This window comes from Pipistrellus kuhlii, unplaced genomic scaffold (assembly GCF_014108245.1).
Source record: "Pipistrellus kuhlii isolate mPipKuh1 unplaced genomic scaffold, mPipKuh1.p scaffold_m20_p_11, whole genome shotgun sequence".
NCBI lineage: Eukaryota > Metazoa > Chordata > Mammalia > Chiroptera > Vespertilionidae > Pipistrellus > Pipistrellus kuhlii.
The window spans coordinates 12,085,293-12,107,612 of record NW_023425416.1 but is presented as its reverse complement, the minus strand read 5'-3'; the positions used below and the strand labels follow the sequence as shown (position 1 = coordinate 12,107,612).

Here is a 22,320-nt window from a genome sequence, read left to right as displayed (position 1 = left end):
TTTTGATTAGTAATATTTAGAAATAAATGCAAATGACAAGCTAACAAGTTCAAAGAAGGATGAGTTTCAAAGAATGGATAAGCCATTGCTAGATACATGGAAAATACACTTCTATATTTATTAAGGAAATACTTGATGGGAAATGTTGATTCTTTCCTATGTGTTTTAGTTTGTTTAGAGTCATAAGTAGAAAAAAAAAGAGGAAAGGTCAATATTTATCTATAGAAACAATGAAACTGAACATAATATCCACTGTAAGGTTATGTGTTTCCTGAGGTTTTGGTAAAGGAAAAAGGATAGCTCACAAACATAAAGTGAATTGCTGGATATAAGGCTGCAATGCCTTTTTAAATGATTTTTTTTAAACTACACAACTGTTCCTTTGTGGTCCCCCAAAGCAGATATATACTGAAGTTTATCATACAAAATTAGGTTAACTCGATTAGCATAAGTGAAGTACAAGTACTGCTCAGGTGTTATATTTCTTTCAAATATACATCCTCCTTTAATGTTCATTCAACTCATTTCAAGTTTGATGTTTGTAAGTAATTAAGTGTAAACCACAGTAAGTGAGCTAGATCATGCATTTAAAACCTGATTTTGAGTTTTTTTCTGACCCTAGGGCCTTTACATAGGATACCAAAATCGTCTTCTATTTGTTCTTTACCTGGTTAATTCCTATTTATACATTGGTTCTCGGTTTCAATTTTATTTCCTCTAATTGTCTATCACTAGAACTACCACCCCCATCCTAAATTATATATACTTTATTATTATTCTTTTGTAGCACATGATCACATATTATTAATTCTTACTAATATTAATTGTTAGAAACAACAAGAGAGTAAATAAAATAATAAATGGTTGTAAATAGTAAGAACTTTAAATGTTAACTTACTGGTACCCATTCAAAACCTCCTAAAAGAAAGCATTTGCAGAATTATCAAGTATACATTAAATCCTAGGAAACGTACCAGCCTGGCTGCAGCAATTACATCATGAATACTCCGGATCATTAAATCTTCCACTTGAATGAGCCACTTTTCCACAGCACCTCGTGCTGCAGACGTGGAAATAAGTCCAATCAGCTCCACACGCTCATTTTCAGAACTATACATAGCCTTAATGTCCAGATTGGGAAGGAACTCCAATTTAGCAATGCCCTCAAAGCATTTTTTTAAATGAGGCTGAACTCTAAGTGGATCTTTGGTCTCTGACAAAATCTCTAACATTTCATCGTTAGATAAGAAGAAAAAACTAGAGAAAAACATGCAAAAGCTTTAGTTATAATTCATCACACATCAGAAAGTGCTTTCAAGAATAACACAAATGATTATCCATCATACCGAGGGAAGAAAAGTCGTTTTTTTTCAAGATATGCATTAAGCCCTTTCATAATTTTCTCCAAAAGTTCATTGCAGTTCTGTAGTTTTTCCAATAAACCCGTTAAAGAAGTAGCAGCAAGAACCTAAAAGAAACATACGCATTCAGTTCATCACTTGTATGTTAGATATAATTATAAGACCTAAACATTAATCTATATGTCAAAAAGTGTATGAAAATTGTCATAAGATTTTTTGTCATGGAAAATTATTAAAATTCAATAAACTACAACTCTTCTAGTTCAATATGCTAGTTACAAATGAGAAGTTATGACTGTCATGCATATTTTCATTTCTCACATACTTTTTAAAAAAGTGATGTGTCTACTAGTATTTAAAGAATCTATTAGGTTGGTGTGTGATACAATTTTTACATTAGATGTATGAGTTGGCAAACTGCATCCCATGGGCTAAATCCAGCCTGCTAGCACTTTTTCTTTTTTCAGTTTTATGAAGTATAATTAACAAATAAAAATTGTATCTATTTAAGAAGCACAACTTGATTTTTAATGTATTTTTTAAAATACATTGTGCTGCCAGTTTTTTTATGGCCCACAAGTGAAGAATTATTTTTACACCTTTTTGTTGTTTCTTTGTTTTGTTAATCCTCACCTGAGGATTTTTTCCATTAATTTTTTAAATTATTATCCTTATTATTTTTAGAGAGAGAGAGAGAGAGTGAAAGGGAGGAATGGAAGGGGGGAGAGACACAGAAAGAGAGAAGAGAGAAACATTGATGTGAGAAAGACACATCAATTGGTTGCCTCCTGCATTCACCTGGACTGGGCCAGGATCCAACCTGCAATCCAGATTTGGTCCTTGAATCAAACCTGCGCACCTTCAATGCATGGGCCAACACTCTAACCACTGAGCAACACAACTAGGGCTGTTTTCACAGTTTTAAAGTGTTAAAAAAATAATATTTCATGGCACACAACAATGTCAGGGTCTATAAACAATTTTACTTAGCACAGGCACATTCATTAAGTTATGAATTGTCCAGTTGCTCTCTCACTACAATGACAGCAAAGTTGTCTTGTTGGGGGAGGGAGGGAAGAGAAAAGAAAAACTATATTTCACAAAGCCCAAAATATTTACCATCTGGCCTTTTGCAGAAAAAGATTTCTGACTTCTGATTGTATGTAAATCATGTCTCACAAAGGTTCTGAAGTCAACATATAAGGCAAAATCCTTGTGATTCATAAATATCAGTATACTGTTTACTCTCAGTAAGTGCAGCACAGCTACTTTTTTATCCAGTATTGAAACAAATTCTTAAATTGAATACTAGATTTTTAAAGTGGACTTTGCATAATATGTATATGGAAAATGCATAATATGTCTTTCAATATTAGACTCACACTAAGCAAAGCACTATACTCACTAGGAGAGAGATAACAAATGCAACCAACTAAGAAAACCTCAGGTTCTTTTTTCCCCTTCACTCCCAAGCATATAGTGGAATCACCTGCACTATCCTTTCTCTCTCTCTCTCTCCATTTTATTTTACTATTTATTTTACAAGAGGGGGGAAGCAGTGAGTTAAATGTACATGTGAAGTGAGTTACATGTACATGTGAAGCAGCTCTACCATCCGATAAGTAGTTAATATCCAAAATATATAAAGAACACATACAACTCAACGCCAAATAAATAATCCAGTTTTAAAATGGGCAGATGACTGAACACTTCTCCCAAGAAGACATACAAATGGCCAACAGATATATGAAAAAATGCTCAATCTCATTATTAGCTACTAGAGAAATGCAAATCAAAACTACAATGTCCTACCATCTCACACTTGTTAGAATGGCTACTACCAACAAGACAAGTAATAACAAGTGTTAGAGAGGTTGTGAAGAAAGATTCCCACTGTTGTTGGGAATGTAAACTGGTACAGCCATTATGGAAGAGTATGGAGGCTCCTCAAAAAATTAAAAATAGAGTTACCATATGACCCAGCAGCCCCATTTTTGGGTATCTACCCCAAAATTTTGAAAACATTTCTTTGCAAAGGTATATGCACTCCTATATTCATTGCAGCATTATTCATGGTGGCCAATTCATAGACACAACCAAAGTGTCCTTTGATAGATGATGTGGTACATATATACAATAAATACTACTTAGCCATAAGAAAAGATGAATACTGCCATTTGTAACAACATGGATGGAACTTGAGAATATCATGCTAAAGTGAAATAGGTCAGTCAGAAAAAGGTAAAAATCATATGATTTCACTCATATGTGGGATATAAAACTTGAAAGCAAGAATGAGTAAATAATAAAAACAAATAAAAACTCATAGACACACACAACAGTACTGTGGTTACCAGAAGGAAGAGGTTTGGGGGTAGTAAAGGGTAAAGGGGGTCAAATATATGGTGATGTCTGGAAGATGATTTGACTTTGGGTGGTCGGCACACAATGCAACATACAGAGCATGTATCATAGAAATATACAGTTGAAACCTATATAATCTTTTAAACAATGTCACCCCAATCTGATGTAAAAGAATTAAAGTAGTATATCTTATGGATTGAAAAGTAAAATTGCTTTAATGCTTTCTTAAATTTTTCTGAACTTTATAGTTTTTATACAATGAGCATGTTTTTATTTTTTAATCAGAAAAAAGCCAAACGCTTTTTTTTAATAGCCCTTCATTTTTAAGAGAAAAAAATAAATACTACACCTTTGGATCTTTTGCACAAAACTTCATAACATCTCTCCAATGTCTATCTACTGTCTGAAATTGACGTCCTTCTTCTGGCATTTGTTGCATGATGTCCTCAGAGCAAAAAATGGGCTCCAAGTATAGCCATTGAGCTTGTACTTTTAACCATTCATCAATCGTTTCTTGTATTCGAATCAAACGGTCCTCCCAGGCCTTAATGAAAAAACATAGTGTACTAAATTCCAGTTATTAAAGAAAATATTAAGTTATATCAATAAATGTGTATTTAAATTTTACTGTTATTTTTAAATCAATGCCCAACATCACTTACGGGTGTCTCACAGGGGTTTAGAAAAACACTAGAAGGTCTGAAGTTTTCCTAAATCATTGGAACTCATAATTAGAAATGACTGTAGTTATTTAGACCAATTTCCTAATCACTAGTAAACCATCCCACATCCAAAAGGCATCCAGGAATATACCCTGATCTACATCAATGGTTATCAACCTGGGGGCTATTTTGTCCCCCATCCCAAGGAACATTTGACAATGTCTGGAGACATCTTCATTTGTCACAACTGATTGGATGAGGGTGCTACTAAATCTAGTTAGCAGAATCCAGGAATGCTGCTAAAATTCCTACAATGTATAGGACAACCCTCGCAAGAAAGAATTATTCAACACAAAATGTCTTTAGTGCCATGTAACACAATTTGGGGGGTAGCAGGGAGGTCTCCTTACTCTTACAGGTCTCTAAGACTCAGTAAGATATTTCATTAGTTGAAGTCATTCATATAATATGTCTTTGGTTCTTAAATATTTGGCCCAAGGTCCAAGATGTCAAGAGATTAGACCTCATATTTTATTATTTTTAAGCTCTAAAAGAGCCTTTAAATTTAACTTGTAAATTCTACTTTGATAGACAAGAAATTCCTGCAAAAAATATATCAGGAAAGTCTAGGTCAGCCTGATTCATGAGAAAATGTGCAGCATTATGTCCTTTTGGAAGAACACAACTCTGTCTACTCTGAATATCAAGAGCCAAGGTCTTTCATAAAAACACCAACCATGCTTAAATTAAACCCAGCCTACTTTGTTGTTGTTGTTTTTTAAAATATATATTTTTATTGATTTCAGGGAGGAAAGAAGAGAGAAAGATAGAAACATCAATGATGAGAATTACTGATCAATCAACTTCTGCATATGACCCATAACCCGGGCATATGGCCTGACCAGGTATAGAACCCTGACTTCTGAGCCCACAGGTTGATGCTCAACCACTGAGCCACCCTGACTGAATCTTGGTTTGAATTCAGCTCTGTCATTTATTAGCTAGGAAAACCTATGCTGTGATTTCCTTATTTATGAATACAGATAATAAAAGTGCCTATGTTAAAAGTCTGCTATGGAAATTAAATGGGCTGGTAAAGGTAAAGTGTCTAGAGCAGTATAGTTAAAAATCAATAAATACAAGGAGAAAATTCCATTTGTTGTTTGTATTTTCCCTGTTATATATAATCCCAGTAAGAATTTTGATAGTACCTATAAAGGTGTTAGTTATTATAATTTGTTTGCTTTCTATATTCACCCACATCAACTATAAGGATCCCATATAATAAAAGGATAATATGCAAATTGATTGGTTGCTAGGATGCGCATTGACAACCAAGGGGCAGACACTCAATGCAGGAACTGCCCCTTGGTGGTCAGTTGTTGGTCAGAAGCTTAGGCCTGTCAGTAGGACATCCCCCGAGGGCTTCCTAGACTGTGAGAGGATGCAAGCCAGGCTGAGGGACCTCCCCCCGCCCAGTGCACAAATTTCATGCACCAGGCCTCTAATATTAAATAATCTTATAGTCTCAAATATAACTTTTTTTCTCAAGTGCAAAATAATTCATTAATTATTCTAACAGAGCCTCAAGCTAGTTATTCAGAAATATAATTAAAGCATGGTATATAGAACTTCACTACAAATCAAAAGAACATAACATGGAACAGGGACTAGGCTGTTTAATGTTAAAATTAATAATACCAACTGTTTTCCTTCCAAGTCTATTGTTGTCATTGGAGAATTTTATTTTTTTATGTATTTAAGAGAGGAAGGGAGAGAGAGATAGAAACATCAATGATGAGAATCACTGATTGGCTGCCTCCTGCACACCCCACACCTGGGGTCAAGCCCACAACCTGGGCATGTGCCCTGACTGGGAATCGAACTTCAACCTCCTAGTTCTTAAGTCAATGCTCCACCAATGAGCCACACCAGATGAGCAGGAGATGATTTTTTAAAAATAAAACATAATGTGTGCTTTTCAAAATCATTAGAATTAATGTATCAGATCTGTTCTATATAGTTCCATATGAATTTTTAAATATTTGTTCCTGCATTTCTCCAAAGCTATCCAAAAAACTGACTTATTTCCACAAGAGTATCTATATTAATAAGAGGGAAACATGCCAATTAGAGAGGATGTCTTCTGGACATCCTTCCAGACAAAGCCACGGTGGTGGGGGCTGAAGCAGAGGCAGTTAGTGGTGATCAGGCAGGCATGCAGAGTGATTAGAGGCGATCAGGCAGGCAGGCAGGTGAGCAGTTAAGAGCCTGTCCTGGATTGAAGAGGGTGCAGGCCAGGCTGAGGGGTACCCTGTGGATGAATTTCATGCACTGGGCCTCTAGTATATGTAATAAGATTGCAATTTTTGCAAATGACCAGGAGCTAACCTGTTTAACATACCTTGATCTCTTTTTCAAATGGTTTAATGAAAGGTGATCCTCTCATTGTCTGAGTTTTTATAATTTGATCATCAAGGATAGTCTGGATCTCATCTACTGAAGAAAGAATACAGACTCCAGTGTCACGATATAGACTTATATGAAAAGCAATATCATCCCAAGCTCCCATCATTGTATGCATGGCCTTTTCTAGTGAAAATTCCTAAAATGGAGGAAAGAATGGGATTGTGAAAAAGGAATCTTATTTACTGTATTGACTTTCTCTAGTAAAATCAGTAAGTATATGCCTTAAAATAATCTGTGGCTACTTTTTAATTAATTAGAAAAAATTTTAAAACAATTTAAAAATTCCTAAAAAGAATGATGATGTCGTTTTAAAAATGCATTTGCTATGAAAACTTGTTGTCAATACTGAAATAGATAATAGAAGCCCACACCTGGGCTTCCCCTAAAGTATCCTTTCTCCAGTCTATAATCTGAAGATGCTTTCTGAGTATTTCAAGAACCCTAAAGGACTATAGTTATTCTGTTAAAATACAAACAACACATCACATGCCACACACATCCACCCAATATTATTAATAGAAAAATTATATATCAAGACTAGCATATCATCCATGCATATCAGAATGTGATAGAATTAAGAAGATGTCAAATGAGCCATTTCTAGTTTAGATTCAGTAGAACAAAGTAGGAAGTGTATGTGTATGTGGGGGGAAGAGAGTGGTCCTTGATCACTTCCTCTCATCTCCTCCCACTGCTAACCAGTGCTATGCATTCAACCATAACAAACCCACAATTATTTGATTAACAAACTCATTAAATAAAGTATTTCAGTTGATCTTCATGTTTACCTTGCTTGCACCTGCACTTATCACTTCAAATTTTTCCAAGTATTGTGAAAGGTTTAGTTTTAAAACTTTTCTCAGTGTAGTTCCAGAGTCTGGAGTCAAGTCATAGCCTACAATTTCTGACATCTGCTTCCAATGACGTGGTCTCATTCCTGGATTGCATAGGATGGAGACAGTAGGGATATTTTCCTAATAGTAATAATATAAAAATAATGTGTCACTTAAAATTACTTAATATATTTAATGAGTATAATCAAAATCCCTGCTTATTAGATTTGGAGGGGGAAGACAAACAAACAAAATTATTCTAAAATTCATTTGCACAAATAAACATGTAGAAATAGCCAGTAAAATTATAAGAGTGAAAAAGAAGAGGGGTAAATGTTCTATCAGATATTAAAGTATATGATAAAACTATGGTAATTAAAATTATTGCATTATTATAGGAGTGCAAAGGGCTATTCATGTTATATGCAGAAATATATAGTATAAGATAATATAAGCAAACACATAACATGAAAGGGGGGGAAAGTCTGCACAAAAATGCTAAAATATAACTTATGTTTGGAAATGAAAATTAGATATTCAACAAAAACACTAAGTTTATCATTCACACTACTGACATTAGAACTTTTTTCTATGATTCTGTCTCTATTTTGCTTGTTAGTTCATTTTGTTCATTAAATTCTACATATGAGTGAAATCGTATGGTGCTTGTCTTTCTCTGACTGGCTTCTTTCACTCAGCATAATGTTCTCCAGGTCTATCCATTCTGTTGCAAAGGGTAAACTTTCCTTTTTTACTTTCTTTTTACACCTGAGTAGTATTTTATTGTGTAAATGTATCATAGCTCTTTTATCTACTCATTTACTGATGGACACTTGGGCTGCTTCCAAATCTTGGCTATTGTAAATAACACTGCAATGAACATAGGGTGCTTATATTCTTTCAAATTAGTGTTTCAGGGTTGTTGTTTTTTTCAGATAAATTCTCTGAAGTGAAATCTGGGCCATAAGGCAGTCCCATTTTTAATTATTTTAGATACTCCAAACTGTTTTCCATAGTGGCTATACCAATGTGCATTTTCACAGACAGTACATGAGGGTTCTCTTTTCTCTACATCCTCACTTGTTGATTTATTGATGATAGCCATTCTATCAGGTGTGAAGTAATACCTCACTGTGATTTTAATTTGCATTTCTCTGATGGTTCATGACATTGAGCATCTTTTCATGTCTATTGGCCATCTAAATTTCCTCTTTGGAGAAGTGTCTATTCAGGTCCTTTGCCCATTTTTTAACTGAATTGATTGGCTTTTTGGTGTTGAGCTTTATAAGTTCTTTATAAATTTTGAATATTAAGCCCTAATCAGATGTATCTGCAAATATGTTCTCCCATTCAATGGGTTTTTTTAAATTTTATTTTGCTGATAGTTTTCTTTGCTGTGCAAAAACTTTTTAATTTGATGTAGTCTCATTTGTTTATTTTGTATTTAGTTTCCCTTGCCTGAGGAGATATACCCAAAAAAAACAAACAAGCATTGCTACAAGAAATGTCTGATATTTTACTGCCTATGTTTTCTTCTAGGATTTTTATAGTTTCCAGTCTAGAACATTTTCTTTAAAACTAGAAACAAGATAAGCATACCCATTATGACTACTTCTACTCAACACTAGATTGAGGTCTCAGACAGTGAAGAAGTTAATATAAATAAATAAAATATATAAGGAATAGAAATTAAGAAAAAACTGGCATTGTTCACAGATTATTATAAAAATTAAATAGAACTTCTATATACCAGCTTCAGATAAAAAATATAATTAACAAAAATATCAATTTACAAATGCAACAACAACAAAATAAAGTGCCACAGATAAATCAAATGAAAGCTGTGCAAAGCTATTTTGGAGAAACTATTTAACTTATAAAAGAAAAACTAAATAAATAGAGATAACTGCCATACATTAATGGAGTCATTATTATATAAGTGACAGAGTTATTATCCAGTATTTATTATAAAAATTCCACAAATTAACAATAGAAAGAAACAATAACCAAACAATGACAGAAGATTCCAAAGGCATACATAGGCACTTCACAGAAGAAGAAATATGAAATGTAAGTAGAATGTAAATACTATGAAAGAAGAGATTTTTGTTCACATAATTGTAAGTAGGAAAATCAATAAATTAGGTAAGCAATAATATCTAGCAGTGAAAATGAAGGCACTACACTTACACCCCAAAATATGGAGGAATCTTAGAAACCTAACATTAAGTGAAAAACAAACAAAAAAAGTCAAGTCACAGAAGATTACATGTGCATGATATATTTTTATGAATTGTTATATACAAATTGATTTTTTAAAAAGCAAGATAATCACAAACACAGAATTTATAATGCATTTACCTGTAAAGAATATTAAAAGGATAAAATGGGGAAGGAATACACAGAGAGAAGCAGAAGGATTAATCATCTAACTTTAAAATAGAGGGAAGGATTAATGGGTATTCATTTTCTCGTTATACTTTATAAGTTACATTTTACATATATTCTTCAAATATTACGTAATAAAAATGTGTTTTTTTAAAAAGAATACTTATTTTTTCCTCTTCCCAATCCAATTCAAAGCAAGCCCATCAAAATCATAAGTATTTCTGGTCACCTCCTTAGTAAAGCCTTATCTGTTCTTTAAGTGGCAAAATTAATCGCTCCATGTTCTATTCTCTCACAGGATAGTGGTATCCTCTCCCTAAGAATTTCTTCATTATGCTTTGTATTACAACCAGTTGTCCATATTCTATTTCTCCTACCATGTTGGAGACCCCTGAGGGTCAAAAGTCAATTTGTATAACCCAGATAATAAAAACACTGAGCTAGAAAACTCTAGCTAATGTCAATATCCTAGACAATTAAATAAGATATAAACAAATAAAAATCATTTAGTTTGAAAAGGAAGAAGTACTACTAAAACTATCTCTATTTTCAGATGATATGATCTTGTAAACAGAAAATCCTAAAGAATTCATCTAAAAACTGAGAACTACTAAATGAGTTCAGCAAGGTTGCGGGATCCGATATCAATTTATAAAACTCCTTTGTATTTCTATAAACTAGAAATAAACAATACAAAATTTAAAGTATGGGGAAAACCCAAGATACAACAGCATCAAGAAGTATAAGACTTACACAATGATAATTACAAATAATTTTAGAAAAAAATTAAAGAAAACCTAAATAAATAGAAAGACATTCCATGTTCATACACTGGAAGAATTAATGTTATGAAGATGGCAATACTTTCCAAATCAATCTATAAATTCAATGCAATCCCTATCAAAATCCTGGCTTCCATTTTTTTAATCCTCATTCAATATGTTTTTGGTGTGTATGTTGTTTTTTAATTGATTTAAGAGAGAAGAAAAAAAATATTGATGTGAGAAACATTGGTCAGTTGTCTTCTGTATATGCCCTGATCAAGGATCAAACTCACAACCTAGGTATGTACCCTGACTAGGGATCAAACCCACAACCTTTTGGTGTATAGGATGATGCTCCAACCCAGTGTTTTTCAACCTTTTTTGGGCAAAGGCACACTTGTTTCATGAAAAAAATCACGAGGCACACTACCATTAGAAAATGTTAAAAAATTTAACTCTGTGCCTATATTAACTATATATAAAGTAATTCTCTTGAATAGGAGTCAAATAAACACAAAGAAAGTATTTTATAATTACTTTATTATGAAATATTAAGTAAACAAAATAGTGAAAAATTATAAAATTCTTGTCTTGTCTGCACCTACGGCACACCAGGCAACATCTCACGGCACACTAGTGTGCCGCGGAACAGCGGTTGAAAAACGCTGCTCCAACCAACTGAGCCATCCAGCCAGGGCCCCAGCTCTTTTATTTATGTTTAAAATGTATTTTAATTCTAGCCAGTTTGGCTCAGTGGACCAAAGAGCGTTGGCCTGCAGACCAAAGGGTCCTAGATTCCTTTCCAGTCAAGGGCACATATCTTGGTTGCAGGCTCCTCCCCAGTGAAGGCTGTGGTTAGGACTCATGCAGGAGGCAACCAATTGATGTGCTTCTCTCACATCGATATTTCTCTCTGTTTTTCCCTCTCTCTTCTACTCTCTCTAAAAATCAATAGGAAAATATCCTCAGGTAAGGATTTAATTTTTTTTAATTAATTAATTCTTAATTGGCTTCTGATGCCAAGTTGATTTACTACAGGAGGAAAAGTGTATAAAATAAGAGGTTACAGTTAGTGAGAGCTTAAAAAGAGAGTAGGAGCTGGGGAAAAAGTCCTGAAGATTATATTTGTCTATTTTTTTTAAAGACAGAACTGAATACATTTTCCAGAATCTTGAGTTTAATTTAAGGGTCATCTCAAAGGCAAGTGAAACAAACTGCAAAACATTAAGGTGGCTCCGAAAAGAAACTGGAATTTTATGGAAAGATATTTGTGGTCTTGATTCCGGGTCAAGGGCACATATCTCAATTGCAGGTTCATCCCTGCCCTGGTCAAGATACAGATGGGAGGCAATCAATGTCTGTCTGTCTGTCTATCTGTCTGTCTGTCTGTCTCTCTCTTTCTCTCTCTCTCTCCTCTCTCTTCACCCCTCCCTCTCCCTCTTCTTCCCTTTCTCCCTTCCTCCCTTCTTCCCTCATAGGAGAAATGCTTACTCTCTTGAAAAGTCAATAGAAAAAATATCCTTGGGTGAGGATTACAACAAAACAAAAAAATCACAAGATCATCTATCAATAAATAGATTCCAAAAAAGCATTTGACAAAATTCAACATCCACTTGTGATAAAAAAAATAAATTCAACAATGCAGGTATGGAGAGACCATATCCCAACATAATAATGGTTATATATGACAAACACATAACTAACATTATACTCAATGGTGAAAGCTGAAAGCTTTTCCCCTAAGATCAGAAACAAGATATGGATACTCACTCTCACCACTTTTATTCAACGCAGTACGAAGGTCCTAGCCACAACAATCAGACAAGAAAAAAAAGGCATACAATTTGGAAAGGAAAAGCAAAACTATCACTATTTTTAGGTAACATGAAACTATATAAAGAAAACCCTAAAGATCCCAACAACTATTAGAATAAATGAATTTGCTAATGTTGAAGGATACAAAATTTAGAAGTTTGCACGTCTATACACTAATAACAAACTATCAAAAAGAGAAACTTAAAAAAAAATACAATTTATAACTGCAAAAAGAATAAAATGCCTAGCAATAAATTTTACCAAGAAGGTAAAAGAGCTATATTCTGAAAACTAAGTAAATAAAATTAGTAAAATGTATATGAAAATCTTCAGCCTCAGATCCCCTGTCAAGTTCCGCAGGATGGGGGGGTGCAGACTCAGGTCCCCCAACTGGGCACTGGGGGGGAGGGTGCAGACTCAGATCCTCAGTGCACCCTCAGGTCCCCCCACCTGTGTTGGGGATGGGGAATGTACCCTCAGGTCTCCTGTTAAGCCCTGCCAGGTGGGAGTGCACAGCCGTAAGGCCCCGTCAAGCCCTACTGGGCAGGACCTGCAGCCTGAGGTGGAAGGACGAAGCCTAAGGTCCCTCAGCCTGATGCTGAGGCAGGGGGTGCAGCCTGAGGTCCCCTGTCAACCCCCACCGGGCGGGGGGCGCAGGCTCAGGTCCCCTGCCCCGGCCCAGTGCCACACCACCTCAGGTCCCTGCTGATTGCTCCTTAAGGCTTGTCACAGGAACTCAGCTCCTATAATAGCCATCTTGTGTTATGGAAAACCTGCCTCCACTGCAAGCGCCTCCATCTTGTGATGGTCAATTTGCATATTCCCTCTTTATTAGATAGGATAGCCAAGATATGGAAGCAACCTAGGTGTCCATCAATAGATGAATCTCAGCATTTGTAATATGGACCTAGAGGATAGTGTGTTAAGTAAAATAACTCAGACACAGAAAGACAAATACCAGATGATTTCACATATGTGGTTTCAAAAAAACAAATGAAGAAACAAAACAGAAACAGGCACAAATACTGAGAACAAAGTCATGGAGATATAATGTATAGTACAGTTAATAATATTGTAATAACTTTGTGCAGTGGCAGATGGTTAATAGATTTATTGTGATGATCACATTATAAGGTATATAAATATAGAATCATTTTATTTATACATCTGAAACTAATTTAATATTAATATCTGCATAACCCATGGACACAGACAACAGTGTGATGAAGGCCTGGGGTGGGGGGCAGATAAGGGCTAAAAGAGGTCAGTGAGTGGAAAAAAGAGGACGTTTGTAATACTTTCAATAATAAAGATAAATTTTTTAAAATTAAAAGAAACTAATTTCATATTGTATGTCAACTATATTTTAATTTTTTAATGGGAGGGAAGGGAAAAAAAAGACTTGTGGCATACTCTTTCAATGTCATATGAGGTACGTGCCATCTATGGAAAATTTAACTGCTTATATACTGCATATTGTTCAACTCACTGTTTACTACCTAAAGTTCCAGATTTTATAAAAATTACATGTTGACTTATAGCTTTTTATCCACTATAAAATGCAAGTAACTTATAGCTAATAAAATAAATAACTTAAAAAAAAACTTCAAATGGTATAATGGCAAATTATTATGGTATATTATCAATACTACCAATCTTTCCTAACATTCCTTTATTAAATTGATTGTAAATACCCAGCTCCTCAAATGTTCTTTGAATAAGACTTACCATCTTACTGGCTCTCTCATTAATTAATAAGTAGGATAAAATATTTGACATGTTTATTAATAAAGTTCTTTTTTAAAATTAGAAAACTGTAGAATATCCAACTTTTAATTTCAATTATTAAGGACTTTTGTTTTTAAGCTAAGCGAAATAAGCCAGTCAGAGAAAGATAAATATCACATGATCTCACTCATTTGTGGAATTTAACGAACAACATAAACTGATGAACAAAAACAGATCCAGAGACAGAGAAGCATCAAGCAGACTGTCAAACCTCAGAAGGAAGGTAGAGGAGGATAGGGGTAAGAGGGAGAGAACAACCATAGTACTTGTATGCATGCATATGAGCCTAACCAATGGACACAGACACCAGGGGGGTGAGGGCATGAGTGGAAGTGTGGAAGGAGAGCAATGGGGAAATAAGGACACATATGTAATACCTTAATCTATAAAGAAAATTTAAAAAAATGACTTTGGTTTTAACCTTCCAGTATTATTACCATCATCTGTTTTTGCTTGCCATCATATTCCCCAGGATTCATCAGAACATGATAGAACAATCACTCAATAAGTATTTGTTAAATAAATAATGTTTAACACCTATAAAGTAGAAAGAACATACTCTCAAAGTGGATAAATTTGGCTTCATTAGAAATTCATTATTTTCTCACACATGAAAGAAGCTGAGAGAAGTATTGCCAACCTGTGTGGAGAGCACTTCTCTATGAGGCTGGAAAGAAAACAAAGAGACTAATTCTATTCAACTGCTCAACATGTATGTAAAAGCTCTATATACAATGATAAAACGCCTCCACGACAAATTAATCAAAACAAAGGGGGAAACAGTACCTATAGTGTGATATATTTTATGTAGAATGATGAAATGATAAAAAAAAATCACATTGTTATATGTGTAACAAAACTGGAAATATACAAAAGAAAGTAATAACACTGGTAATCTGAGTTACATGGATGAGAAATTTTGGAAAGAAACTTTTCAAATATATATTTTTCTATTTTTCAAACCATATTAATACATTAAACACTGAAAATAAGTTTAAATAGTTACTTAATAATTTTTTATACAGCTCATGAAATCCCAGAGTGCTAGACACAGGCAGAAACAATACTGAAAATCCCATCAGAGTTGGCACTCAAGTTTATTAGCTGTAGAAACTTGGCACTATATTAGAACCACTGTCATTGTTGCCTTGGGAAAGTGGATGCAATATAAACTGTCATAAAACTATTATCCTCTCTTTATAAATGAGGTGTCTATGGTACAAGAGGCTATCTATGTACTATAAAACTAGGTAGTGTGACTCCAAAACTTTCCTAATTAAGTAATGTCACACTGTGTTGCTGCCCTTAGTATAGGCTAACTGGTCTGTCCTATTAATTTTTTTATCCTCTCTATATCATTGCAACTAGTTCTTATAGTATTTTGTTTTTGTTAAGTATTGTTCCATGAAGGAATTCATTTTGATGACTTCATCAGGAAAGAATAAGCATGGATTCAGGAATAGATCAAGTTTTCTGGATTCACCTTTGGTTTTGCTTCCAAATCTATTTATCTTCATTAACACTTGATGTGAAGAGCTGTCTCTTCAAGGGCTTTTGAAAATACTATTAAGTGTGTTCATACCTTAAAAACTTTTATGTTCTCCATTACTGCAGAGCACATATTAATAGTAGGATTTTCTTTTGGTTCTTCTTCAACTTTCTCTTCTATCAGAGATCGTTTTTTTGCTATCTTTCTTTTTTCTTGTAATTCCTTCTTCAGTTTCGTTTGGAAAAATTTCAGTGTCTTAAAAATCTCTCGGGAAAATTCATCTACATCAGCTTCCATGCTTTCCCCATTAAGATCCAAAAACCCTCCATCCATCCACCTGAATAAAAAGGAAAAAACAGTATTAAACTCAGAGACTTGGTGTTTGAAGGAACTTTAGGGGTTCTTTAGGCTAGATCTCTCATTTTAAAAAGAGAAATAAATGAGGGAAAGAGTGTTAACAGGTTTTCTTAGTCACACACATAGAGTTGATGAGAGACAAGATTAAAACCATAAGTTCGGCTATCCTACATGACTAAAATATGCACCAGACTGCAAATGGATAACTAATAGTATCAAAATAAAATGTAGATTTGATTCCATCCTTCTAATTTTTGGTGTGAACATTCACCAAATTAACTAACTGCATTAAAAAAGGAATCACCTCTGGAAAACCTAAGTTATACTTTAGATAACATATACATTAATAAGCTTAGGTAGATATTTTAGCAACATTTGATGCTCCTTTAGGATACTTGGTTCTCTTTAAAATTAACAAATAAGTCCTACTTTAAACACTTAACTAACAAAACCCCCAAAAAATCAATATGCTAGCACATTCATTTTATCATTTGCTTTATTTTTATGGTGTTACCAGAAATTACCGTTTTTCTGTTCGTTGCCACTTCAAAACTAAATTAAAAAGCTTCTGATACGGCTCAATGTTAACTTTCAATTTATCCAGTTCAGGATATTTTGTCAATTCCCACTTGAAAAGTTCCTCTTCTTTATTAATAAACTGAACTGCTTCTTCAGATTCCTGAATACGTTTCTGCAGCTGTCTTACATCGGTCACATACTAAAAGCAAATAATTATTTATCTCAAAAAATATCCATGTAATATTATATAGAAACTTTATTATCAATTTCACAACATTACTATGACAGCAAAAAGTATGGTTATATCTTATAAAACAAAGCCACAAAAAAGATCATATAAATAGTATCAGTTTTAGGCCTAAGAGTCAAGCTCTTGATTGCTATGGTAAGGACACATTTTTCTTAAACTTATGTAAACATGTCCTTTATTAATCTATGAACCAGCCATAACTACTGTCTTATCCTATCTAATAAAGAGGGGCTACATCACGCCCTCACAAAGATGGAGGCACCCATAGCCAATGAGGAGAGAATATGCTAACTGACTGCCACACCCTCAAAAATGGCAGTGCCCACAGCCACAAGATGGTGACACACAGTCCTCTCAGCTCCACAGCCCCCCCAGGGCTGGCCCAAGACATGGGCAAGACTTGGATGGCGGCTGCCCAGCCATCCAGGGCGGCCCAAGGCTCAAGTAAGCAGGGCCGGCCAAGGCTTGTGCTGCTGGCAATGGTAGCAGCAGAGATGTGATGGGGGTGTCGCCTTCCCCTGCTTGCTGGGTCACCTCCCGCCCCTGAGAGCTCCTGGACTGTGAGAGGGGGCAGGCCAGGCTGAGGGGCCCCCCCTCCAGGGAATGAATTTTCATGCACTGGGCCTCTAGTATATTTATCAAACCTGTTGCATACGGTCCAGTTCTGCAAATTCTGCAAACTCTTCCATGCGGCGTGATTGCTTTTCTAGTTCCAAAATCAGTTTCTCTCTCTTGGCTATTAGCTCATTTTCTTTTTTATGTTTAGCAACTTCAATTATCTTTTTAAAAGACAATTAAATCATGTTAATTATTTTGTTACAAAAGAGTTATCAAATTAGAAATCTTAATGCTTTATTTAGTCATAACTATTAAAGAAGCAAAAACAAAACATTGACTGATATTAAAATGCAAAGAATAATAAACCATACAAAAATTTTCCTAGATTTCCAAAGTGACTGTAAAATTTTTTATTTATTAATCAGAGATAATTTCACTATTTATTGATTCTAGGATAATAATTAAAAAGCTACCATTTATTATCTACATTACCACAGGTGTTATTATTATTCTCATTTCAGACATGAAGAAACCTAGGCTTACAGAGGTTAAGAGGCAAGTCCAATGTCATTAAACCGTAAAAGTCAAAATCTAGATTAGAACTTTAGTTTACTTGATTTTTCACTATTACAGTGTCATCTCACTTTCCAGTTTCAAAGAAACTGGTTTACATTAGAACTTTTTCGAAATCTAAACTGTATTCAGAATCCTGATTCTGCTACTTCTTATTCCTGTGATATTGAACAAGTTATTTAACTTCTCTGAGATTTATTATTCTTATCTATGAAATGAGGAAAATAAGATTACCTGGGATTTCTGTATTAAGTTATTTAATAAATGGAAAAAACTTAGTGTAGTACTTACTATTATTATCAAGTTATGTCATAGTTCTGACTTCTTTAACATAAGTCTCACTTCTTACTGTGAGTTAAGCCTAACAGCCTGTCTTAAACCTGTAGGGCCATAAACGTTGCTAATCCCAAACTCATATTGACACATGAAGTTACTTTTTAAAGGTAGACAGCAAGTATGTATGAAAACTGAATAAACACTGTGCTTAAAATGTCAGAAAATAAAACATATACTGCAAAATATATTTACCTCATCATTTTCATCAAAGATGGGATTAATTTTTGAAGGCCATAAAAGGACAGTTGAATTCAAAGCCAAATCTTCTTGAGGAAATATAAAAACATCTAAAAAGTAATTCATTCGGCGTTTTGATTCCTACAAAAAGTAACTCCATATATAATACACCATATAGAAAATTTAAGGCAATATGAAAAAGAGAAGAACCAACAGCTTCTAATACTCTTTCAAATTTCAATTTAACTCAGATTAATTGATATTTTATATCACCCAAATCAGGTATTTTAGTACCTGAAGGATTTATTTGACCTCATAACACACAATTGCAGACTTCTATACAAAAAATAAAGCTTTAAAAAATTTTACTTGCAGATGATTTAATATAAGGTATTCTTGTTCCTCTTTATACATGAATAAAAAAGGTGACCAAATATACAGCAAGCCTTTGCTGTAACTTTGATGCTAAATAATTTTATTCTTATGTATTTTATTTTTAAATTTTGATTAAAAAAAAAGAAAAAAGATTGTAGCATTTCTATTTTATTATACAAAATAAGTAATGTTACCACCTTTTTTGCCTATAGTTAGTCTACAGGATATGTCCAGAAATAACTTAGGGATGAATGACAAAGGAAAAAAAACAAAAAACCTTTAAAACCAATAGATTTACCTGAGTAGAGAAGTTGAATATTTTTATCCCCTATAGCTTTCATTTGATCCATATGCAGTGCTGTAATTTTTAAGACTTGATATATAGATTTAAAGGTAAATTGAAGGTATTTGGTTTAATCCTATACAGTGGTGCCTCACACAACGAACTTAATTCGTTCCAGGAGCAAGTTTGTTATGCGAAAAGTTTGTTATGTGAAACGCATTTTCCCATAACAATACATGTTAAAAAAAATAATTCGTTCTGTAGCATAAAATATGCTAAGATGACATAAAAAAAGATAAATTTTTTGTTATTATTTTTATTTAGATACATCTAAAAACATAATTTAAAAAAAAAAAACACACACATTTTTTTAATTTTAAGACAGACTAAGTAGAGTCTACCGAATCTTGCACATCTTCATCCATTTTCTGCTTTTTGGCCGATGGTTTCATGAAAAACCTGTCCAAAGTCGTTTGTTTTTCTCTTTTCTCCAACATCTGCCGGAAATAACGGACAAGAGTATCGGAGTAAAGATCGTTGATCCTGTTTGCTTCAGCTGAATCTGGATAGTGGGCATTGGTAAACTCCTGAACTGCTTTCCATTTGACCAGGATGTTCTTGATGTCAGCAGTTGGGATTGGTTGATTGTTTGATTGTTGCTCCTCGTTATCAGATGACGCTTCCCTTTGAGCATTGTCCTGTTGCTGGACCAGAAGTGCTTGGAGCTCTTCAGCTGTCAGCTCTTCTTCGTGTTCCTCAATAAGCTGCTCTACATCCTCTTCCTCTACCTCTAATTCCAATCTTTGGGCCACTGTGATGATGTCCTTCACCACTTCTGTGTCATCAACTACTGCTTCTTCCTGGGTCCACGAAGGCACAAGCATCTTCCAAGCAGAAATGAGGGTCCTTTGTGACACTTCTTCCCAGGCCTTCTGTATAAGTCGTATTGCCATAAGGACATCAAATTTCTCCTTCCAAAACTTTCGGACAGTCATATTGTCTCCACCAAACTCGCATTCTTCAAACACCTTATTAAAGAGGGCTCTAGTGTAGAGTTTTTTAAAGTTCGCAATAACTTGCTGATCCATTGGCTGAAGAATGGATGTGGTGTTTGGTGGCAAATACTGCACCTTGATAAAAGGATAATTTTCCTGCAATATTTCCTCTAGGTCTTTTGGGTGAGAAGGGGCATTGTCAAGTATCAGAAGGGCTTTGAGCGGCAGTTCTTTTTCCAGCAAGAATTTCTTCACGGCAGGAGCAAAGGTTTCCAGAATCCATTCGTTGAAGATAACTTGGGTCACCCAGGCTTTTTGATTGGACTTCCAATGGACGGGCAGTTTGGACTTAATAACGTTATTTTTCTTGAAAATTCTTGGATTTTCAGAGTGATAAACCAATAGAGGTTTGATCTTGAGGTCTCCGCTGGCATTAGACGAAAACATAAGGGTAAGTCTGTCCTTCATGGCTTTGTGTCCTGGCAATTTCTTTTCCTCTTTTGTAATGAAGGTTCTGCTCGGCATTCTTTTCCAGAAAAGACCCGTTTCATCGGCATTGAACACTTGTTGTGGGCAGTATCCTTCATCCTTAATACATTTTTGAAAGTTAATAGAGAACTTTTCTGCTTCTTTCTTGTCAGCACTGCCAGCCTCACCATGCATAGTAACGCTGTGAATTCCACACCTTTTCTTAAATCTAAAAAACCACCCCCTGCTGGCTTTGAATTCTTCTTCATTATCTTGATTGCTGCTACTTCCAGGGACGTTTTTCTTTAGATCGTCATAAATTCTCTTGGCTTTGTGACAGATAATATCTTGGGTTGTTACATCACCTTTCACCTGCCTGTCCTTAATCCAAATCGCTAATAGCCTCTCCATTTCCTCGTGGATTGAAGACCTATGTTTTTCATGAAATAGTTTTGATACTCCTTTGGCTACTTTGGCTGATTTGATTGCATCCTTATTTGTCAAAATGGTGAAAATGGTGGTCTTGCTGAGGCCAAACTCTTTGACGAGGTCACACTGTTTTATCCCACATTTACTCCTTCTAATTATTTCCTGTTTCATTTCAACAGAAATCACCTTCCTGCTTTTTTTAGAAGCCATGATATAAAAAAAATATTGAGTTTAACTTAAAAGGATGACTGCCGTGATACGTGCGTGATTTAATTCGTAATGAAGAACGATTGCCGCGATACGTGCTTAAGTTAAGCGCAGTGACTAACGACTGCCTGCAGTGCCTGCGCGGAAGGATGCAATACATCGGCAGCGATCGTGGAAGCTCGGGCGAAGCAGTCGTGGAAGCTCGGGTAAAGCGGTCGTGGAAGCTCGGGCGACTTCGTTGTGTGAAACGAAGTTCGTTGTATGAATCATGAAATGAAGTTCGTTGTGTGCAGCGTTCGCTGTGCGAGGCGTTCTTTATGCGAGGCACCACTGTATAATAAAAGCCTAATATGCTAAGTGTCTGGTCATCCAATCATCTGTTCAACCAATCAAAGCATAATATGCTAAGGCCACTCAACTACTTGCTATGATGTGCACTGACCATGAGGGGGCAGACAGTGGACCAGTAGTTCAGTTGCTATGACATGCACAGATCACCAGGGGGCAGATGCTCCAACTAATAAGTTAGCATGCTGCTGGGGTCTGGCCGATTGGACTGAGTGAGATGGGCTGGACACACCCTGAAGCCATCCCATGGTTCCTCCTTGGCTGATCAACTTCCTGTATCCCTTCCCGGCCCTGATTGTGCACTGGTGGAGTCCCTTAGCCTGGCCTGCACCCTCTCACAATCTGGGCTGAAGGACCACACCCCTCCCCCAAGTGCATGAATTTTGTGCACTAGGCCTCTAGTAAATATATAAATATAAAATGTATAAAATGCATGATATATATATTATACTAGAGGCCCAATACATGAAAATTTGTGCAAGAGTAAGCCTTCTTTCTCCCAGCTGCTGGCA

At 35.0% G+C, this 22,320-nt stretch overlaps 1 protein-coding gene across 1 annotated transcript in view; it reads right to left on the bottom strand.

Annotated features, from left to right (window-relative positions):
- DNAH12 (dynein axonemal heavy chain 12) overlaps positions 1–22,320 on the bottom strand; it is a 203,643-nt gene that overhangs the window by 129,090 nt on the left and 52,233 nt on the right. The window contains exons 15-23 of the mRNA XM_036430765.2: positions 18,719–18,844; positions 17,704–17,838; positions 16,815–17,008; positions 16,027–16,270; positions 7,645–7,830; positions 6,792–6,992; positions 4,075–4,269; positions 1,347–1,468; positions 975–1,257 (exon numbers count right to left, since the gene is read on the bottom strand). Of these exons, the coding sequence (XP_036286658.1) occupies positions 975–1,257; positions 1,347–1,468; positions 4,075–4,269; positions 6,792–6,992; positions 7,645–7,830; positions 16,027–16,270; positions 16,815–17,008; positions 17,704–17,838; positions 18,719–18,844 (1,686 nt within the window). The remainder of the gene's footprint in view (positions 1–974; positions 1,258–1,346; positions 1,469–4,074; positions 4,270–6,791; positions 6,993–7,644; positions 7,831–16,026; positions 16,271–16,814; positions 17,009–17,703; positions 17,839–18,718; positions 18,845–22,320) is intronic.